Here is a 19,328-nt window from a genome sequence, read left to right on the forward strand (position 1 = left end):
TACAAATAAAGTTGCATTTTTAAAAGTTTGTTACCTAAATTCTAATTTTACCGTCATAAAAATTTTTTAATTTTTCTTTTAATGTTTATTTTTGAGAGAGAGTGTGAGCGGGGGAGGGGCAGAGAGAGGGGGAGACACAGAATCTGAAGCAGGCTCCAAGCTCTGAGCTGTCAGCACAGATCTTGACGCTGGGCTCAAATTCACGAACTCTCAGATCATGACCTGAGCCGAAGTTGGACGCTTAACCAACTGAGCCACCCAGGTGCCCCTATCTTCATAAAATTTTTTAATTTTTTTTTTTTTTCAACGTTTATTTATTTTTGGGACAGAGAGAGACAGAGCATGAACGGGGGAGGGGCAGAGAGAGAGGGAGACACAGAATTGGAAACAGGCTCCAGGCTCTGAGCCATCAGCCCAGAGCCTGACGCGAGGCTCAAACTCACGGACCGCGAGATCGTGACCTGGCTGAAGTCGGACGCTTAACCGACTGCGCCACCCAGGCGCCCCTCTTCATAAAATTTTTAATTGCACCAAATAATTGAATTTTGCTCTGTTTTGAGAAATACCATCATACTAACTGAAATAGCAAAATTATATTTGACTTACTATTTTAATGTTTTAATTTTCATGCTGGTGTAAGAACAGTTTCCAGGAGGGTAATGGTATGTTTTAAAGATCATAGGTAACATATTTTCAAAATATGTCTTTTGGAGCACATAGCAAAGGATAAATCACTATTTATTATTCTGATTGTAAAAATGCAGTTGGCTTTTTAAAAAGTCTTTCAGCCACAGTGCCTTTTTTTTTTTTTTTGATGAAACAGCAAAACTGTATTTGATTGTTGGATATGAAATTTACTGTCGCATAATTAAAAGGGACTGCTTCAGAGAAAGAAGCATAAAAATAAAATGTGATTTTTTTAATATGAAATTTATTGTCAAATTGGTTTCCATACAACACCCAGTGCTCATACCAACAGGTGCCCTCCTCAATGCCCATCACCCACTTTCCCCTCTCCCCCAGCCCCCATCAACCCTCAGTTTGTTCTCAGTTTTTAAGAGTCTCTTATGGTTTGCCTCCTTCCCTCTCTGTAACTTTTTTTTTTCCCCTTCCCCTCCCCCATGGTCTTCTGTTAAGTTTCTCAGGATCCACCTAAGAGTGAAAACATACGGTATCTGTCTTTCTCTGTATGACTTATTTCACTTAGCATAACACTCTCCACTTCCATCCACATTGCTACAAAAGGCCATATTTCATTCTTTCTCACTGCCACAAAGTATTCCATTGTGTATATAAACCACAGTTTCTTTATCCATTCGTCAGTTGATGGACATTTAGGCTCTTTCCATAATTCGGCTATTGTTGAGAGTGCTGCTGTAAACATTGGGGTACAAGTTGCCCCTATGCATCAGCACTCCTGTATCCCTTGGGTAAATTCCTAGCAGTGCTATTGCTGGGTCATAGGGTAGGTCTATTTTTAATTTTTTGAGGAACCTCCACACTGTTTTCCAGAGCGGCTGCACCAGTTTGCATTCCCACCAACAGTGCAAGAGGGTTCCCGTTTCTCCACATCCTCGCCAGCATCTATAGTCTCCTGATTTGTTCATTTTAGCCACTCTGACTGGCGTGAGGTGATATCTGAGTGTGGTTTTGATTTGTATTTCTCTGATGAGGAGCGATGTTGAGCATCTTTTCATGTGCCTGTTGGCCATCTGGATGTCTTCTTTAGAGAAGTGTCTAGTCATGTCTTCTGCCCATTTGTTCACTGGATTATTTGTTTTTTGGGTGCAGGGTTTGGTGAGTTCTTCAAAGATTTTGGATACTAGCCCTTTGTCTGATACAGCCACAGTGTCTTTAAAAAATACTTTAAAACAGTGATGACACACCATGGCCATCTTTCTTTTTCTCTTCAGGTTTTTTTAGTCTGTGTGTCCCTGTATGTCTGTGTTTTTCTTAAATGTTTTAATAGGAAAAATAAATAATACAAGAAGTAATAATAATGTTAAAAAGTAACCATTTCATATCCAAATCATATGTGACACATATTAGGTGGTCATTGGTGCCACTTCATGTTAGCTTTTAGGTAGAGATTTGCTTTCCATTGTGCCTGGCCTGGAATTGTGTTTTTGTGTTTTTAGTTGATTTGATAACAGGCTTTTTGTTGTTTGTTTTTGTTTGTTTTGTTTTTGCAGAAAAGGAAATATTTCTTAAACAAATGAAACCATATTATTACTTCATTTTTATACTCTTATTTTCCAAAATTTCCTGGTTTTATAATTATCTTGTCTGGGGGCCATAATTTTGTTGTGACTGCTTTGGTTCTGTTGTTTAAAGCTACCCAGTTTGTAGGTTTCTTAAAATTTGGTCTGATCTTTGTAAGTTCAGTACTTTTGATATTTTAATCTCTAAGAAAATTTTTCTACCTTCATTCTTTATGAAGTGAGATTGGCTAAACAGCATGTATTTTCTTTCTAATAAACCTTTCCTGAGCATCTACAATGCACTAGGCCCTATGCTGGCTTCCAAGGGATCAATGCATATCCCAGGCAGGGTCTCCCTGTCCTTGAGGGCTTATTGTCTAGTAGAAGGAGATGTGCATGTAAACAAATATAGACGTTACGACATAGAATGTTGGTGTGGGATGCACAAAAGACAGATTAATCAGTCCCTACCTGCAAGGACATAAGATGAGAAGTGTGGAAAGAACTCATGGAGGAAATGGCTTGAGCTGAATCTTAAAAGATGAATAAATGGTTTCTGGAAGGTTTAGAGTATGATGGAGTCCATGGTATTAAAGACAGCATGACGTTCAGTGTCTGTTTAGGTAATTAAAATAGTTCCTTATAATTTACGTATAGAATATGAAGGAAAACGTTTGGAAGTTAAAAGAGACCAGACCTTGGAGGGCATGTGCTGAATTAAAGCTTATATGTTTTACCTTAACCAGCAAGTACACCTAGGAGGTTTTGCACAGGGAATTACTGCCTTGTTAAATGCCTCCCTGTTATGTCTTTGAAACCTTACAAACAAACCTGTGAGATTAGTCTATCTTCTTTATAGATGACTCAACAAAGATTAGTCATTTTACCAAGGTCACACAGCTGCCAGATGTCGTGACCTGTTCTTTTGGACTCCAGCACCTGCTCTTTAAACTATCACTCTACATTCATTACTGCTAAGGAATTGGAGCTTGGAATCGGTGGAAGCACTTAGGAGGTGATAATAATCTAGAAAGTGAGGCAAAGTTCAAGAGAAGAGAGAATTCTTTGAAATGAAAAGGCAACAGAGTGCTAGCGGGAAGTTAGGATGTGCTTCCTAGTTATATAATGAGGGACGGGGAGAAAAAGAGTTTCAGATCTATTGTTTTTTGGCATAGAAATGAATATAATAGAGGTACAGAAGATGCACTTTTGGGGAATAAGATCATGAGTTTGAGGTTCTGAAGGGACATCCAGATTGAGATATTCAGTAGAAAGCAGGAAATAAATAAGTGAAGCAGAGCCAGAGTAGTCTGGGCAGAAGGTAGAGGTTTAGTAGAGTTTTGAGCATGAAGAGGTAGCAGAAGCCAGGGGGAGCTGGATTACAGAGAAGGAGGTAAAGTCGGGGTGACGGGTGGTTGCGTGGGAGAAAAGGAAGGGTCGGAGTATTAGATGTCCTGCTGCAGTCAGAGAACTGAGGTAGCATACTCGTCAATTATTGTAAATAAGTGAGGAAACTGGAAGAATAGAGGAATGTAGTCCTAGAGAAAAATACTGCAGTTTAGATTCCAGAGGTAGAATCAGTTTTGTAGAAGGTCTAGGCAATGGGAGCAATATGCCAGGATAGGGTATGGAGTTTGGCTGTGGAAGTCAAGAAGGCCAGATTTTTATGTGGATTGTCTACATAGATGTTGAAAATCAATCACGATGAAGTAGGAGTTTGTACAAAAAGAAAGACTGAACCATAACTCCCAAACTTCAGTCAGAAAGTGAGAATGAGGGCTGCATGTGACTCTTGACCTTGGGGTCATAGAGTTCAAGCCCCAATTTGGGGGTACAGTTTACTCAAAACAAAGAGTGACCACAGATGATTGCAGCAACCTAGGAAGGGTGTGTGTGTGTGTGTGTGTGTGTGTGTGTGTGTGTGTGTATGTATGTATGTGTATGGAAATATATAGTATGTATATATACTTGTATTTATATTTATAGGTGCATAACAAGAACTTCAAAAAAGGAAAGGGCTTTTCCCCTTCAGGGGGAAAGTAATGGCCAAAAGCCACAGTGTAAACTGTGTGAATTCATTCTGTGTCTCTGAATTCAGCAGAATGGTGGATTTGGGAGGACAGCATCCACTTTAAAGGAATGCTGTAGAAATAGTGTTCTCAGGGGGAAAACCAGATTTCAGTTAAAGGAAGGAAGTAGGAGGTAAATATCTGTGAGAGCTTGAGAATGAAGAGTTTCTGGTAAGGCGGATTCTCAGCAGCAATGCAAAGCCTTGGGAAGAGAGTCTTTCTAGACAGTGAAAATCAAGAGGAAGGAGGCACACTCTTCTGGATATTACCTATAAGGAGATAGTGACTAGAGGGTCTTGATTTTTGTTTTTTTTACTGAGGTGTAATTGAGTTACAACATTATTAGTTTCAAGTGAACTGCAATAATCATATGTATATAGTGAGAAGCGATCACCGTAGTAAGTGTAATTAATATCGGTTCCCCTACAAAGCTGCAGAAAAAATTTGTTTGCTTGTGATAAGGAGGCTTGCATTCTTATTGGAGGCTTAAAGTGACAAGAATAACAGAACTGGTAAAAATTGACAATCTTTGCAGTTTATGCCTGATCAGCTAAGACTTTCCCGTTAGAATCAGAAACTCGATGAAGTTACAGTCTTTGTTAGGATTTAAATTATGTGCTTCTGAGATACTATCGGATTTTCATTGAGATAGCCAAATGGGTTGTGAAAATTAAGTTGTAACACACCTTCTCCTGGCTAGTTTAATCTAGAGAAAATGAGAATATGATTATCTGGAAATGAAATGGGTTAATTAATACTTAAGTGGTTAGATGTAAAAAGCAAACCTTTCTTATTCCTTCAGTTTTTCTTGACCACTCACTTAGATGTATTCTCTATAATCTTGGCTTTTTGCTGAATTTCTTTGATGGGTACTGAAACACACTGGCACCTTGAAGACAGTGGGTAACCAAAAACAGGAATGTTTTGTTTTGCTTTCTTTCCTTGGCTGTTACTTTTTAAAGAGTTACACAAATGGGAATGACTTGTTCTGTTTTATGATAACTCTAGCCTTAAGTTTGTAAGACCAATCTTCTCAAAAAGTTACTACCCTATTTACTAAGTTGCTTTTTCTGATCCCACATAACATCCTCACTCCTTCACCCACCAACTCCAAAGTTGGAATGGTGTCTCAATTCAGTGCACTCTGTCGTTTTCTTATGTCTTAAGTTGGCTCTATGTTGTGTAGGAGGCATTCTTGTACTTACCAACCCCCATAAACATTTTGAGGGCAAGATGCGTATCAGATTCAAGATTTCCAGGTTTCTGGCAAGTTGTTGACTTAGTCATGTGGCCTCTCCTAATTATCTCCTCCTTGAACCATTTTGTTCTCCTTCTCTCTGGTCTGTGTTGACCACTTCCCTCCAAAGCTGTGACGACTCCCTGGCTCCATGCGCAGCCATTTGGCTTGTTTTCCATATCTAACTGTAACTTCCCTTCCCTGTATGATTTTTCTTTTCTCTGCTCTCGTTGAAATTTCCCCCCATGAATTTCAGTACACCATGCTAAGACTTGAGCTCCTACTATTTTCTTCCTCACAGAGATTATTTATGATGGATGTTTCATTCATATTTATTAAGAGCCTACATATACCTGAAATCTCAGTTGCCTTACAGCATGTGATTTTTATCGTTAGACTAATTCAACTTGGTAAATCTGCAACATGGAGGAATTATTTTCCTAATGGTGCCACATTTCTTTTTGTCACCCTAATAACTGAATTTAGGATTTCATTAAACAGAGCAACGATTTAAAACACAACAGTAAAAACTAAAAGTTTAAGTAACTTTTAGATTAATGCAGATGTTTTGTATTGGTTACAGTTATAAGTTGACACAATAATTGGTTTTCAGGTAAGTTGTAGAGAAGTGGCATTAATACTGCTCTGCCCAAAGTCGCTCTTGAGTCTGGGGTTTGCAGTTTGTCCTAGAGAAACTGAGGTTTCAGAGAAAACCAAACCAAAACCCAACTTTTAAAACTTTTAAGAATGAAAATGTACGTGTGATGAATGTTTAGGTTTTGTTGGAAGATTATTTTAGGTCACATACTATTTCTCTCTAACGTACTTAGAAGGAAAACCAAAACTTTTTCAATATGGGATTTAAGCTAATTGAGGCAAGGACTTTTAATTTTGGTGATACTTTTTTGGATAGGACAATGTCAACTAGGATTTACATCTGTACTGTTATTTTATTAGCTGCTGACCCTCTCCTCATTTTGTGGGTGTGGCTGGGAGTTAGGCCGTGGTTGCTATTGGCTGTAGCTGAAAGTATCAGAAGTTAACGTTTCTTCTGGTGTCCTTGTTTCTGTCTCTCCTGTGGTTTTTTGAGTGTCCTTAGAGACCCTTTTTGCTCAATAATCTGAATTTAGCCATTTTTTCCATTGTAATCTCTTACTGTGTGCATGTGTAAACCCCTGTGGATGTGATGGTAGCATTTGGAGGGAAAGGAAGCATTCCATAATGCTATGATTAGTTCTCAGTCTTTCAGTGAGGTCATGACCTCCACAAGTGCATTTCACCTCTTCCTGAGGTGAGACAGGAAGGCTAGAGGAGACTGGAGTTCGGGATTCCTGTTCTCCCATGTCATTTAGGCGCTGGTAAAAGCCACGTTGGTTGAGCACTGGTAAAGTAGTCTTCCTGGAGGACAGGCGCTTGGTGACAGAATGCTCTGGGTGTATTTCATTCTTATACTGAGGGGAACTCAAGAAGAGTTTCTCCAGTCTTCACCCTGACACCCTTGTGGGGCTCCCAGGGTAAAGCTCATGAACCCATGGCAGTGATGGCCCCCAGTGCTGTGTCCCTGGGAGCTTTTGTCTGCAAGCTAGTTCGCATTCACATCTCTAGCAATTACACATCTTACCCTTAAGTTTTCTTGCCCTGCCGGCTACAGCCATGGTTTCTGTGTTCAGGAAGCTGTGATTCTCTGATTTCACCTCTCTCTCTAGTTGTCAGGGTGGCAGTTGGCCATATGACCTCAATTCTCTGATAAAATAAAGACAATTTTTGATTTTCAGTTTGTGCATCTTTTCTCTTGTAAGGATGGGACTGATGACTCCAGGCTCTTGACATGTTGGACTGGGAACTGGAAGTCCTGTCTCTTCCCATGTGGAATACTTCCTTTGCTTTTTGTATACCAAGGTTCACAGAGTAGCCCTCAGTGTTACTGAGTTCAGATTCATTGTGGTTCTCAGACTGTTTCTTCCTGTGACTGGATTGATATTTCTTTCAATAAAAGTTTCCACAGGCCTTTATACAGTTCATCTTTCAGGTGCTTCTATCTACAGACAACTCGCTAAGCTCTGGAGCGTGAGCTCATGTGCATGGACATCCGAAGAACATCTTCAAATTTTGGCAGCTTTCTTCTTTGGGGAGTGATGCCAAAGTTGTGTTATATAGTAGTAACACAGTTTAAATCTCATTTAATCCACTTTTACTTTGATATTTCCTGATACTTATCTGTTATCCTATTAATATGAAGTATCTAGCCAAAAAACTTTGTGTTTGTTATTGTAGTATTTTCTTGTATTTACTAATCAGAAAACTTCCTTTCAGTCCCGTAGTGTGGATAAGCAACATGCTGTAATCAATTATGACACTTCTACAGATGAACATTTGGTGAAAGATTTGGGCAGCCTAAATGGGGTAAGTGAAGATTTTCTCTTTTGCTTTATTTGAATATTTTTTTTAATATTGTAAGTAAACAGATCAGGTTACAGTTGCTATTTGTGTTAGATTTCCTTCTCTTTAGTTTGCATTTTACTTTCTTTCTGGGTTTTTTTTGTTTGTTTGTTTGTTTGTTTGGTTTTTTTTTTGCGTGCATGCGCAAGTTGGGGAGGATCAGAGAGAGAGAGGGAGGGAGACACAGAATCCAAAGCAAGCTCCAGGCTCTGAGCTGTCAGCACAGAGCCCGACACAGGGCTTGAACCCACAAACTGCGAGATCATGACCTGAGCCAAACAAAGTTGGACACTTAACCAACTGAGCCACCCAGACACCCGGGTTTGCATTTTACTCCTAAAGGCTTATTAGGTACGTGGCACTTTGGGGACCATACAGTAGAATATGGAATGAGCCCATGTTCCCAAGAAACTGTATAGGCAGTAAATACAGGAATGCAGACAGTTGCTGGTTCTTACTATCCATAATGGTTAAAAAAGACTTCTTTAAGGAGATGAAATGAAATTTGACCTCACCGGATGGTTTGAATTTATATGTGGGAGAATAGTGGAAAGCCATGGCAGTAAGTATGAAAAAAAGGACTCTTGGGAGCCCAAGAAGTATAGGTTAACTTAGAAGATAAAGGTGAAAACATAGTTTGATGCCAGCTGCTGGAGAACTTTCTGTGCTAGAGTAAAAAAGACAGGAAACACATCCATTAACCTGAAACATGTGACTTTGTGATCTAAACACCAGTATTCATTATTGCTTTTCTGTATTCCTGCTTTGAAGATATTTTTGTGTTACTGCAGTGAGTTTTTTTTCCTAATTCTTCATTTGGTCTTTCCACATTGTTGGAACATAACTAGCCACAGACTAAGAGAATGCTGAAGTATTGAATAATTTCTTATTTTTTAATTTTCTAATAGCCTTGGTAATATAAGCTGATGCAATATTTGTCTACATCTGTGCTGTTGAAATTACTTAAATGAATTTAACAGAAACTAAATGTATCCCCACTGCTTCCAACTGCCACTGCTTTTTGAAATATACATTAAACTTTATGCAGATTTTGGGATGAGCACTGGGTGTTGTATAGAAACCAATTTGACAATAAACTTCATATATTGAAAAAAAAATAAACTTTATGCAGAAATTGAACAATTATAGTGAAACATTGTTTTCTTGTTCTAAGTTGCCCTGGTACTGAAGGACTGATGTTTAATCTTTGAGATACTTTGTTTTTCTATTAGTTTTATTCTAGCCTTTGTTTGTTTCTCATGGCACACAGAATTAAATCTCAATTTAGGGTTGAACCAAAATCCCTCACATTTGACACTTTTCCAGATTCCTGCTCCCTTGGGCTTTCCCTTGTCCTGCCTCCCGAATAGTAGTTCTGCTGCTGTCCGGTCTCCTCCTCCGAATACTTTGTTAGATTTTCTTCAACCTAGTAGTTCTCCCATCTGCCTTGTCATTTAGAAAAGTTGTACTTATAAATTTGTACGAGTCAAGCCCAGATTCCACTTCTTCCTGAAGGGAAGGAACAAAGGAACGGTATTTAGGAATATTAACTTGCTGACGTCATTAATAACACGTGGAGCAGATAAAGCAGAAACAGAGCAGACTAGGTAGAAACCGTTCTAAACGTGAGACAGGTAAGTAAGCTACTGTGATTCCCAGCTCCCAGTTGCAGAACTTCTTTCGTCCTTCTCCACATCTGTACGCCTTTGTTTTAATCTTGATTTGGGGTGCTTTCTCTGCTTTGTATTACATCTTCTTTTACTTCTCTGTCACCGTGTTGAATCATGAGCTCCTGAACAGTCACGAACATTTACTCAGGAGTCTGCACAGTGCACGAATACAGTTAGTCTTTTTTTGATGAAATTGAATTTATTTTCTTTATTAAGGAATTTATGGAGAAAAATTTTAACTTCTGTATGTGGACTATTTTAACAATGTTATGTTCTGGTTTTAAGCCAGAAAGATTGATCTTTACCACAGTGCTATGCATAGATGTCTTTACATTATTATCTTGGAAAATAATAAGTGAGAATTACATCACAGTGTTTTATTCTTTTAAAAGACTGTGATCAAATATAAAAATTACTTGTTTTTCATTATAAAAAGAAGTCAGGTGAAGTACTTCTAAGTTTCTCTAGGTTGACCTTTCTTCATAATTCGATTATACTCAGTAATTCTGTGGAAGATAATAACTCATAGGGGGCAACATTTGTATTTTGAACTTGAAATCAGTACCTAGATTTGAATGTCAGTCTGTAATTTACCAGTCCTAAACACAGGGACAATCACTTTCTGAAATTTGGTTTCCTCATACATCTTCATATTTGTGAGTGTGAGGACTGACAAGTTCAGTTCCCTTGTTTTAGCTTTCAGATAATGAAATGGAAATTCCAGCTCAGTAGTACTGGCGTGGGGATGCAGCCTGACGACAGTACGTGTGAGTTTGTGCCCGTTACGGAACTTGGGAGCATCCGTCACACAAGCGATAACTGTGCTCTGACCCGGATGGCAGCCTAGGGAATACACCAGAACAGAGTTGTGAACCACCAGCTGCCGTGCGCTTAATCCATAAGGAGACCGTTTGTTCTTCATATTCATATAACTCTAGAAATTTGAGCATCAGGTTAACAGCAGTAATTTAGAAGTCAGGGGACACGATGTAGTGGTTATGAGCCCCGCTTGAATTCTTACCAGTGACGTAACTGTAGACGGGTTACTTAATTTTTCTGTTCCTCAACTTTTTTAATGTTCGTAGCAAAATGGCGTTTCTCTCAGGTTGTACCAAAGCTATAAATAAGTTCATAATTGTAAATGATTAGAACAGTACGTGGTGAGCATTCAGTAAGTGCTGGCGGTGGTGGTGTGGCAAGCAAAGCAGTTAAAACGAGTTCAGCACCCTGGAGCCTACATGCTTTCCAGTGAATCCACTGCCTTATTTTTTTTAAAAGCACGTACCAACTAACCCCAACTTATAAATAACTCTTAACTGTGACCACTTTCACTCCTCCCTTTCATCCTACCCTAAAAGAACACTCCCAGGGGACCTAGATTTATGCTTGATGTTATTGCTACCAAAATGAGATTGCTCTAAGGAAGCTGGAACGGGTTTTGTTGCTGATGTTATGGTGGCCTGTTTCCCCGCAAGCCCCTGGAAGCTTCTCCTGTGAGAACCCTTATTTGCCTTCACTTCTTCCTGCCTCCCTCTCCCACTGGGGCACTTGCCCCTCTGAGAGCCACTGTGGCCTCTGCCATGTGCCTCCCGTGGCATTCTACCTCTGGCTTTTGTTCTAGGCTGCCCCCTCAGCTGCCTGTGTTCTAGCTTCTGCTGGATCCCCTTTTCGCACTGGAGTTTCTACCAGCATCAGACCACAGTGGCGTAGAGTGGAGAGAGTATGCAGAGGAGAGGGAAAAAAGAGATGACTTTTGTCTCTGGCAGTGTGATTAGGGTGGTTACGCCCCTGGCCACTCACTCTGTTCAGATTTCCCAGAGCGTTAATACAATACACAGTGGTTATGTGGTTTTATGCAATCAATTACGCAATTTCGTTGTATGTCAAATAAATAGATGTTTTTCTAGTTTGGTTTGCTTCTATGAGCTAGTGGTTTGGAAGAGGGAGTTTGAAGAGCTGGCCTGGCTCGGGCACCCATCCTTCCTTGAGTTGGAGAGAATGTGGGATTTGTAGTTCAGAGACCTCAGTGTGAATCCCAGCTCTTATTCCACTTATGAACTCAGATGTTTGTCAATTCATTCTCTGTGCCTCCTTGTTGTTGTCTGTTCCTCCTACAAGGCACAAGTGTGATCAAATGGTGTTGACGTAAGGAATCAATCCTATTTTTCCCCATGTTTGACTTACTAAAATGCTCCATAATTGATTTACTTAAATGATTTTTTTTTCTTTTTTTTTTTTTTGCCTGTTGCTCTTTGAAATTTTCTCTCCTCCTTGTGTAATTTCAGACCTTCAGGAGACTTTTTCCCTTCAGATGTTTTCACTTGCATTTTTGTAAGCTGAAACTTTGCGTTTGGCTCATATTTCCTAAGCCTTTTTAGACCTTAGGGAATATTTCTGTCATAAATGCCAGCATATTAAAATTGTATGTTTCTCGTTCTGCAAGTACCTACCTAGTATGTATGTTAAACACACAGTAGGTGCTTAATAATTAAGAGAATTGAGCTGTCTTAAGCTTTGCATGGATCTGATTGGTCATGTTAAGCCTTTTGAGTAAAATGGTTGTTTAAGTTGAAACAATTGTAAGTAAAACTGGCTTAGAAGTGTGGCATTCCTTGTATGTCAGGTATCTAATTGCTTGTCTTCTGCATACTAAACATCAGTGAATTAATGTTTTCTTTTATTCTTTTCTTTTCCATCATTTGAAAAAGCTCTTCTGTTTTGTAACTCTACATAGAATATTTTGGTAAACTCAAGGTTTAACTTTTTTTTTAATGTTCATTTTTGAGGGAGACAGAGAGAACGTGAGTGGGGGAGGGGCAGAGAGAGAGGGAGACACAGAATCTGAAGCAGGCTCCAGGCTCCGAGCTGTCAGCACAGAGCCCTACGTGGGACTTGAACTCATGAACCATGAGATCATGACCTGAGCCAAAGTCAGACACTTAACTGAATGAGCCATCCAGGTGCCTGCCTCAGGGTGTAACTTTTAAAACACTGTAAAATGTTCATTTTGGAAATGAACATGAAATTAAAGCTTATAAATGCCTGTATTCAAAATTTTCTTTATATTAACATTTTACTCTTTCTGTGAAGGATGTTGGAAGCTTATTTTCTAGGATTACTCATGCATCATACCAAGGTGTGATCTCAAATTTTAGCAGTATGCCACTATCTTCATATATCTGTGCTTGAAATTAAGACTATAACTTCTAATTTTTTCTATAGATTTATAAATTGGTATTCTGTGACCTATTACAAAGTGCTAGTCGTGCATAGGAATTTGAGCATATGACCGTAATTACATAATTTGCTGTAATATTTTACTGTATATCACTTAGGACCCTTCTGAACTTCCTCACCATGGAGGGAGCTTTCCCAGATAAGGTATCATGGCCATCTCAAATCCAATAAAATAGAAGATTTTAAAAAATGGAATTCACTAGGAAAAAAGTAATTTTTAAAGTTTCAGCTTATCAGAGGAAAACCTGGGTATTTATATGATATCTGCATTCTGGGCAGTTAAGTATAACATTGTTCTGTGTTCTGTGAATCTAGCAAATTCCAATTTAACTTCCAACGTGCCAGGAAAAATAGTCATCACCATTTGCCATCTGTGTCTAGTTGACTCTTTGTCTTTTTACAAATAATTTGCGGAAGTAAGGATAAAAGGATAATGAAAAACAACTTGAAATTTTAAGTAAAAATTAGTCATGACAAGCTCATATTTTTATTTCATATTTTTCTGGTTTTGAAAGGTACGTAATACACAAAATGGGTATTGTTCATCAGTTGTCAAGGGAGACCTGGGATATATATCTGTTTTGTAAATGTTGCTTTTCAAATTTCAAGTACATATCCAGCTGGTTCTAGCTTATCATTATTTCTAGTTCTTCTTGCATTGTATTGTCAAAATGCATTATTTTTAAGACTTTGATAGCTTATAGTTTTATTAAGATGATAGCTTTCTTCTATTATTGCAAAACATTTCTCAGTTTTAGATTTGTTAACAGAAGGTTAATTTATTTCTTTTTACATCATCTTTGCTTCTAGTTACCTGATAGATACCTGCCTTGGGCATTTATCCACTTAGAAACTAAATCAAATAAGTGTTGGAAAACATCAAAAGATGAAAGAATGCTGTGAAAATGTGAAATACAGAATTGTTCAAGTTCTTATTGAAAAATATTTAATTATTTGTTGAAATGGTACTATTTTGGATATATGGGTTGGGTTAAAATATAGCATTAAAATTAATCTCACCTTTTATATTAACTTTTTTAATGCACCTACTGGAAAATTTAATAGTATATGTTTGGCTTGCATTTGGGGCTTGCACTATATTTCTGTTGGATAGCAATGTTCTGGGCAATTCCATTTTCTTCTGTTTTATTATTATATTGGTCATTTTCAGCATAGTTAGAAATAATTGATGAGTAATGATAAAATAATGATGTGAAATAGCACAGTGTTTCAAAAAAAAAAAAGGAAAAGTAAGATCAGTAAGATCCCATAATGTATCTTAGAGTCATAAAAAGGTCTAAAAGACTCATATGGCAATTGTGAAATAGAATAGCAGTTTTATTCCTTTTTTTTTTTTTTTTAAGTTTATTTCTTTATTTTGAGAGAGAAAGGAGAGGGCATGTGCTTGTGAGCAGGGGAAGGGTTAGAGAAGAAAGAGGGAGAGAGAGAGAATCTCAAGCAGGTCCAGAGACCAATGTGGGGCTTGAACCCATGAACCGTGAGATCACGACCAGAGCTGAAACCAGGAGTCAGACACTCAACTGACTGAGCCACCAGGTGCCCCAGTATTTCATTACTTTTATTCTTAGAATTCTTCCAAAGAACAAAAAGAAAATATACTTTAAAAAATGGAATAGGGGCACCTGGGTGGCTCAGTCAGTTGAGCATCTGACTCTTGGTTTTGGTTCAGGTCATGATCCCACTGTTTTGAGTTCGAGCCCTGCATCAAGCTACTGATTGGGATTCTCTCTCTCTCTGCCCCTCCCCCACTCGCTCGAGCTCTCTCTCAAAATAAATAAATTTTTTAAAAAAGTAATGAAATATCAGACCTCACAAATAATTAGAATTGTCCGAAAAAAGCTAAAATTGAGTCCCCTGCATCCTGATGATATATCAAAAGTTAAGTATTTTACAATTTGCCAGCTTCACATTAGGAGCTTTTCTTAGCATCATTTTTAAATGCCTATATTTGTCTTGGCAGCGTGATGGACTTAGAGGAGGTACAGCCTGGTTCTTTGTGTGTTCAATTATTAATAAAAGACTTAGTATGAAAATCACTTATCAGCCTATAAGATGCATGGCACATTTTGTAATACACAAGCTGTATTAGCCACCATAGCTAATGTATTTTTAAGTATAAGGTTTGAGTGTTTGTTTGTCTGAAATGTAATAATTAATACTTCATATATAACCTAAGATCTTTTTCTCTCTTTGTAGACTTTTGTGAATGATGTAAGGATTCCAGAACAGACTTATATCACCTTGAAACTTGAAGATAAGCTGAGATTTGGATATGATATCCTTATATGATTTTGTGCATTTATTGAATTTATTCATAAAGCTTTCTGATGTACATTAACATTTCTTGATCTAAGAATTTTCAGTAAAGGCATGCTAGAAGTCTCTTTGCCCTCCCATACTAAAATACATGTTTAAAAATAATACATATATTTTCTGGTTGTTATGCCTATTCCTAAAAATAATCCTAGAAAAGTTGATGGACTCAGCTTTTCCCCCATCCCTATAGTTTCAGCAGTGGTATTTACATGTGTAATTTGGGTATCAGAGAATGTAACAAGGAGAGGACAAAGGACTGTCTAATATTAGCCCAGCCTAGGGATTTTGTTGTTGTTTGGATGAGCATGGCACAGATCAGTGTCCCGGGAGGAGTGTGAGAACTTATCCCTACCTTTTTTTCCCATTCGTACTTTTACTCTGTTTTAAGAATTCTGTCTCTATCACTTATTTAACTCAGATTTTTCAGTATCCTATATCTTCTGAGACCCATACTCCCTGGCTCAGTTCATTATACAGTTAGTGTGTATTTAAAATTCTTTTGTTAAAAATAGGATTCTAGGGGCGCCTGGCTGGCTCATTCAGTAGAGCATGCGACTCTTGATCTCAGAGCTTGAGCCCCACGTTGGTTGTAGAGATTACTTAAAAATAAAATCTTTTAATAAGTAAATAAGTAAGTAACAAAATAGGATTCTAGGAAGTGAGTGGGGACATGACTTTGTCCTCCCTAGGGTATAGTAAAGAACCACTAGTGAAGAAGAATAAAGCATTTCTATTCATATAAGGCAAAAAGCTTTGAAATAAAGGGGACTGACTTTATTTAATTAAAATATACATATTCCACCTTATACTGAATGTTTTTCTTGAGTTTTCATTTTTCAGTTACTACATTTATCTGGACTTTAATATTGAAGAATATATTGAACATTGGCAAGTCAGATGGACTTTTATCACTATACTATAGCAAATGTAGTCTCAGCTACCTGGAGTTGATACATAGATAAAATAAATGTACTAACACTTTAAAATTGTTCTTAAAGCATAACCAGTTTTTTTTTTTAGATTTAACTTAAAATTTATGAAAAATAGTTTTTAGCACATCATATGAACTTTATACTTGTACAGCAAAGGAACATTGAAAAGTGAAACCATTGAATCTTAGTATTTATGAGTTGTAAATACTTTTAAGAATATGAATCACATAAAATGATTAAGAATTAACATTAAAGCCTTGATCCATGGACCATTTTCCACCAGCATAAAAAGTTTCATCAAACAATAAATGCAAATAAATATATTTTGAATTTAAATACCTCCTTAATCTGATTCAAAACATGAGAAAATAGAAAATCTGAGTTGCAATAAAACTCTATAATGTTTACTTTGACTTTTAAATCAAGAGAAAACTGTTGAGGGGCTCCTGGGTGGCTCAGTCGGTTGAGCGTCTGACTTCAGCTCGGGTCATGATCTCACAGCTTGTGAGTTTGAGCCCCATGTCAGGCTCTGTGCTGACAGTTCCGAGCCTGGAGCCTGTTTCAGATTCTCCTGGAGCCTGTTTTTTCTCTCTTTGCCCCTCCCTCGCTCACTCGCTCTCTCCCTCTCTGTCTCAAATAAACATTAAAAAAAAGGAAAGAAAACAACTGCTGAGAAATAACTCCCGCTTTTACAATTTGTGTAGTGATTTCTTAGTAGTGAACTAATACTTGTTTTTTATATACCAGCTCATAATAGCAATAGGGGTTGCTGGGACAAATGTTTTGTTGGTTCCAAAGGACTTTCTTCGTGTTATGAATCGGTGTTGAACCAGAACTGTTATCCAAATCTTCAGAGTAGGCTCAGTAAATTTTATTATTTTAAAATAGCATCTATTGCTTATGGTTTTTGAAAATTATACATAAATGAACATTAGGATGAAATTTTATTGTATGGGATGAAATTTTTAAAACAAATTTTATATGTTACATTTACCTGTTTTATATTTGGCTGAAATAATTGTGCTTTATTTTTATTAAAATTAAGCTTAATAGTTAGCCAGTTTACGAACTCCTCTTCTTTGGAGTGGAAAACTCTTTATTACAATGTCATAGTAATAGAAGGAACATCTTACCATGAATTGAGATAGAACTGAAGACACAAAATTTATCTACCACAAGCGCTTTTCTAATTAAAGAAATTAAGTGATTTGGATTAAGCCAGTAGTGGAGGAAATATCCAAGTTTAACAAATGACTATAAACTCATGAGGGATAATAATCCCTGCAGTAATCAAAAAGGAGCTCTTAAGTGTCCAAGTGGCCAAACTTTAGCAGATATGCAAGCCTAAGGTTATTCACTTCACAGTTATTAAATGTGTGTATCTCCTGTGTGCTGGGAGATCCTTGTCCCCATGGTCTGGGGACACAAAAGTGAAAGAAACAGACCACTCTGTCCTCCTGGCGATTATACTTGTCCTCCTGGCGATTATACTCTAGTGGGGTTGAAGGAAGCTGACAGCACACAAAAAAAGAATAGTAGAGGATGGTAAGTTCTGTGGAGAAAAAGTGTAACTGGGGGATCCAGAGAGCTCGTGGTGGTGAGTGAGAGGTTGTAATTTTAAAAAAGGATATTCATGGAGCCCATAGTGGAGCAAAGATAAGGAGAAAGTAAAGAAGCTGGCCATATGGATATCAGGGGAAATTGCTCTTCAGGAAGATAGAAGAGTTAAATACAAAGGACTTGAAGCAGCAACATGTTTGGCATGTTTGAAGAACAGCCTTCAAAAGTCATTGTGGTTGGGACCAGTAAAGAGTAGGAAGATGGGGTATGGGAGCGGGGTGCACATCAGCCCTAACAGACCATTGCAAGGATTCTTACTTCTATTCTAAGTGAAACGGGGAGCCATTTACAGGGGTTTGACCAGAAGAGAGACATGATAATGACTTACTTAGAAACATCCTGTGGCTATTCTTGTTCAAGAAGACTAAGGATGGAAGTGGGCCGCGGTAAAAAGAGGGAGGTGAGTTAGGAGGCTGTGTAGTAGCCCCAAGTGAGTCAGAGGTTTACAGCAGGGTGGTGAAAGAGGAGGTGGTGAGGAATCAGATTATGGGTGCATGTTGAAGAGGAAGCCAGTAATATTCTTGATTAGATTGGAAGTAGAATGAAAGTCCACGATTTGGCACTTGATCTCAGCAGTTGGAAAAATAGAGTCACCATTAACTGACAGAATTCTGTGGGTAGAGTGAATTTCATGTAGAAAATGGGAAGAATCTTCTGAGAAAAACAAGCTTTTGGTTTAACTGAGTTTCCTCTATTTCCTCTTTGATTTCTAATTAATTTCTTTTTCCTAGATAAAAACTGAGGTTATTCGTTTGAGACTTTTTTTTTAATATAGGCTTTTAGTTCTATAAATTTTCTCCTAAGTACTGCTCTACCGTTCAGAATACTTTCTGATTTCTCTTGATTTTTGAGTACTGGTTATTCAAATAATTTTGAATAAGTTTGTTAGTTTCTAAGTAATTTGGAGATTTTCCCAGAGACTTTCTGTTATTAATTTCTAATTTAATTCCATGCTGATGAGAGAACATACTTTGTATGTCTCAAATCGTTTTAAATTTATTGAGACTTGTCCTATGGCCCAGAATATACCTAATTTATCTCTCCTGGTAAGTGTTCCATATGTACTTGAAAAGAATGTGCATTTCTGTTGTTTGGGTGGAGTGTTCTATTAATGTCAGGCCAATTTGGTTCACACCTTCTGTATGTTACCGAACGATTGCTACTTGTTCTGTTAATTGAGAGATCAATATTGAAATCTTAGACCATAATTATGGATTTGCTTATTTCTCCTTGCAGTAGTTTTTCTTCATATAATTCGAAACCTGGTTATTAGGTACATAAACATTTAGGATTAAAATGTCTTCTTGATGAATTGATCCCATTAATTATTATAAATTGACCTGCTGGGGGCACCTAGGTGGCTCAGTGGGTTGACTGTTCAACTCTTGATATCAGCTCAAGTCTTGATCTCGCAGTCATGAGATCCAGCCACAAGTAGGGCTTTGTGTGGGGCTTGGAGTCTGCTTGGGATTCTCTGGCTCCTTCTCTTTCTACCCCTCCCCGGCTCACACTTTCACTCTCCCTCAAAATAAATAAATAAACTTAAAAAAAATAAATAAAAGAAAATGACCTGCTCTATTCAAGAC

The 19,328-nt window shown here is 37.7% G+C and overlaps 1 protein-coding gene across 12 annotated transcripts in view; it reads left to right on the forward strand.

Moving 5' to 3' along the window:
- The window catches only part of CEP170 (centrosomal protein 170), a 125,955-nt gene that overhangs the window by 41,249 nt on the left and 65,378 nt on the right, over window positions 1-19,328 (forward strand). For all 12 annotated transcript variants that reach the window (XM_047840469.1, XM_047840465.1, XM_047840460.1 and 9 more), the window contains 2 exons: window positions 7,821-7,910; window positions 15,071-15,149. In XM_047840469.1, coding sequence (XP_047696425.1) covers window positions 7,821-7,910; window positions 15,071-15,149 — 169 coding nt within the window. The remainder of the gene's footprint in view (window positions 1-7,820; window positions 7,911-15,070; window positions 15,150-19,328) is intronic.

The sequence above is a fragment of the Prionailurus viverrinus genome, chromosome F1, assembly GCF_022837055.1.
Source record: "Prionailurus viverrinus isolate Anna chromosome F1, UM_Priviv_1.0, whole genome shotgun sequence".
Taxonomy (NCBI): domain Eukaryota; kingdom Metazoa; phylum Chordata; class Mammalia; order Carnivora; family Felidae; genus Prionailurus; species Prionailurus viverrinus.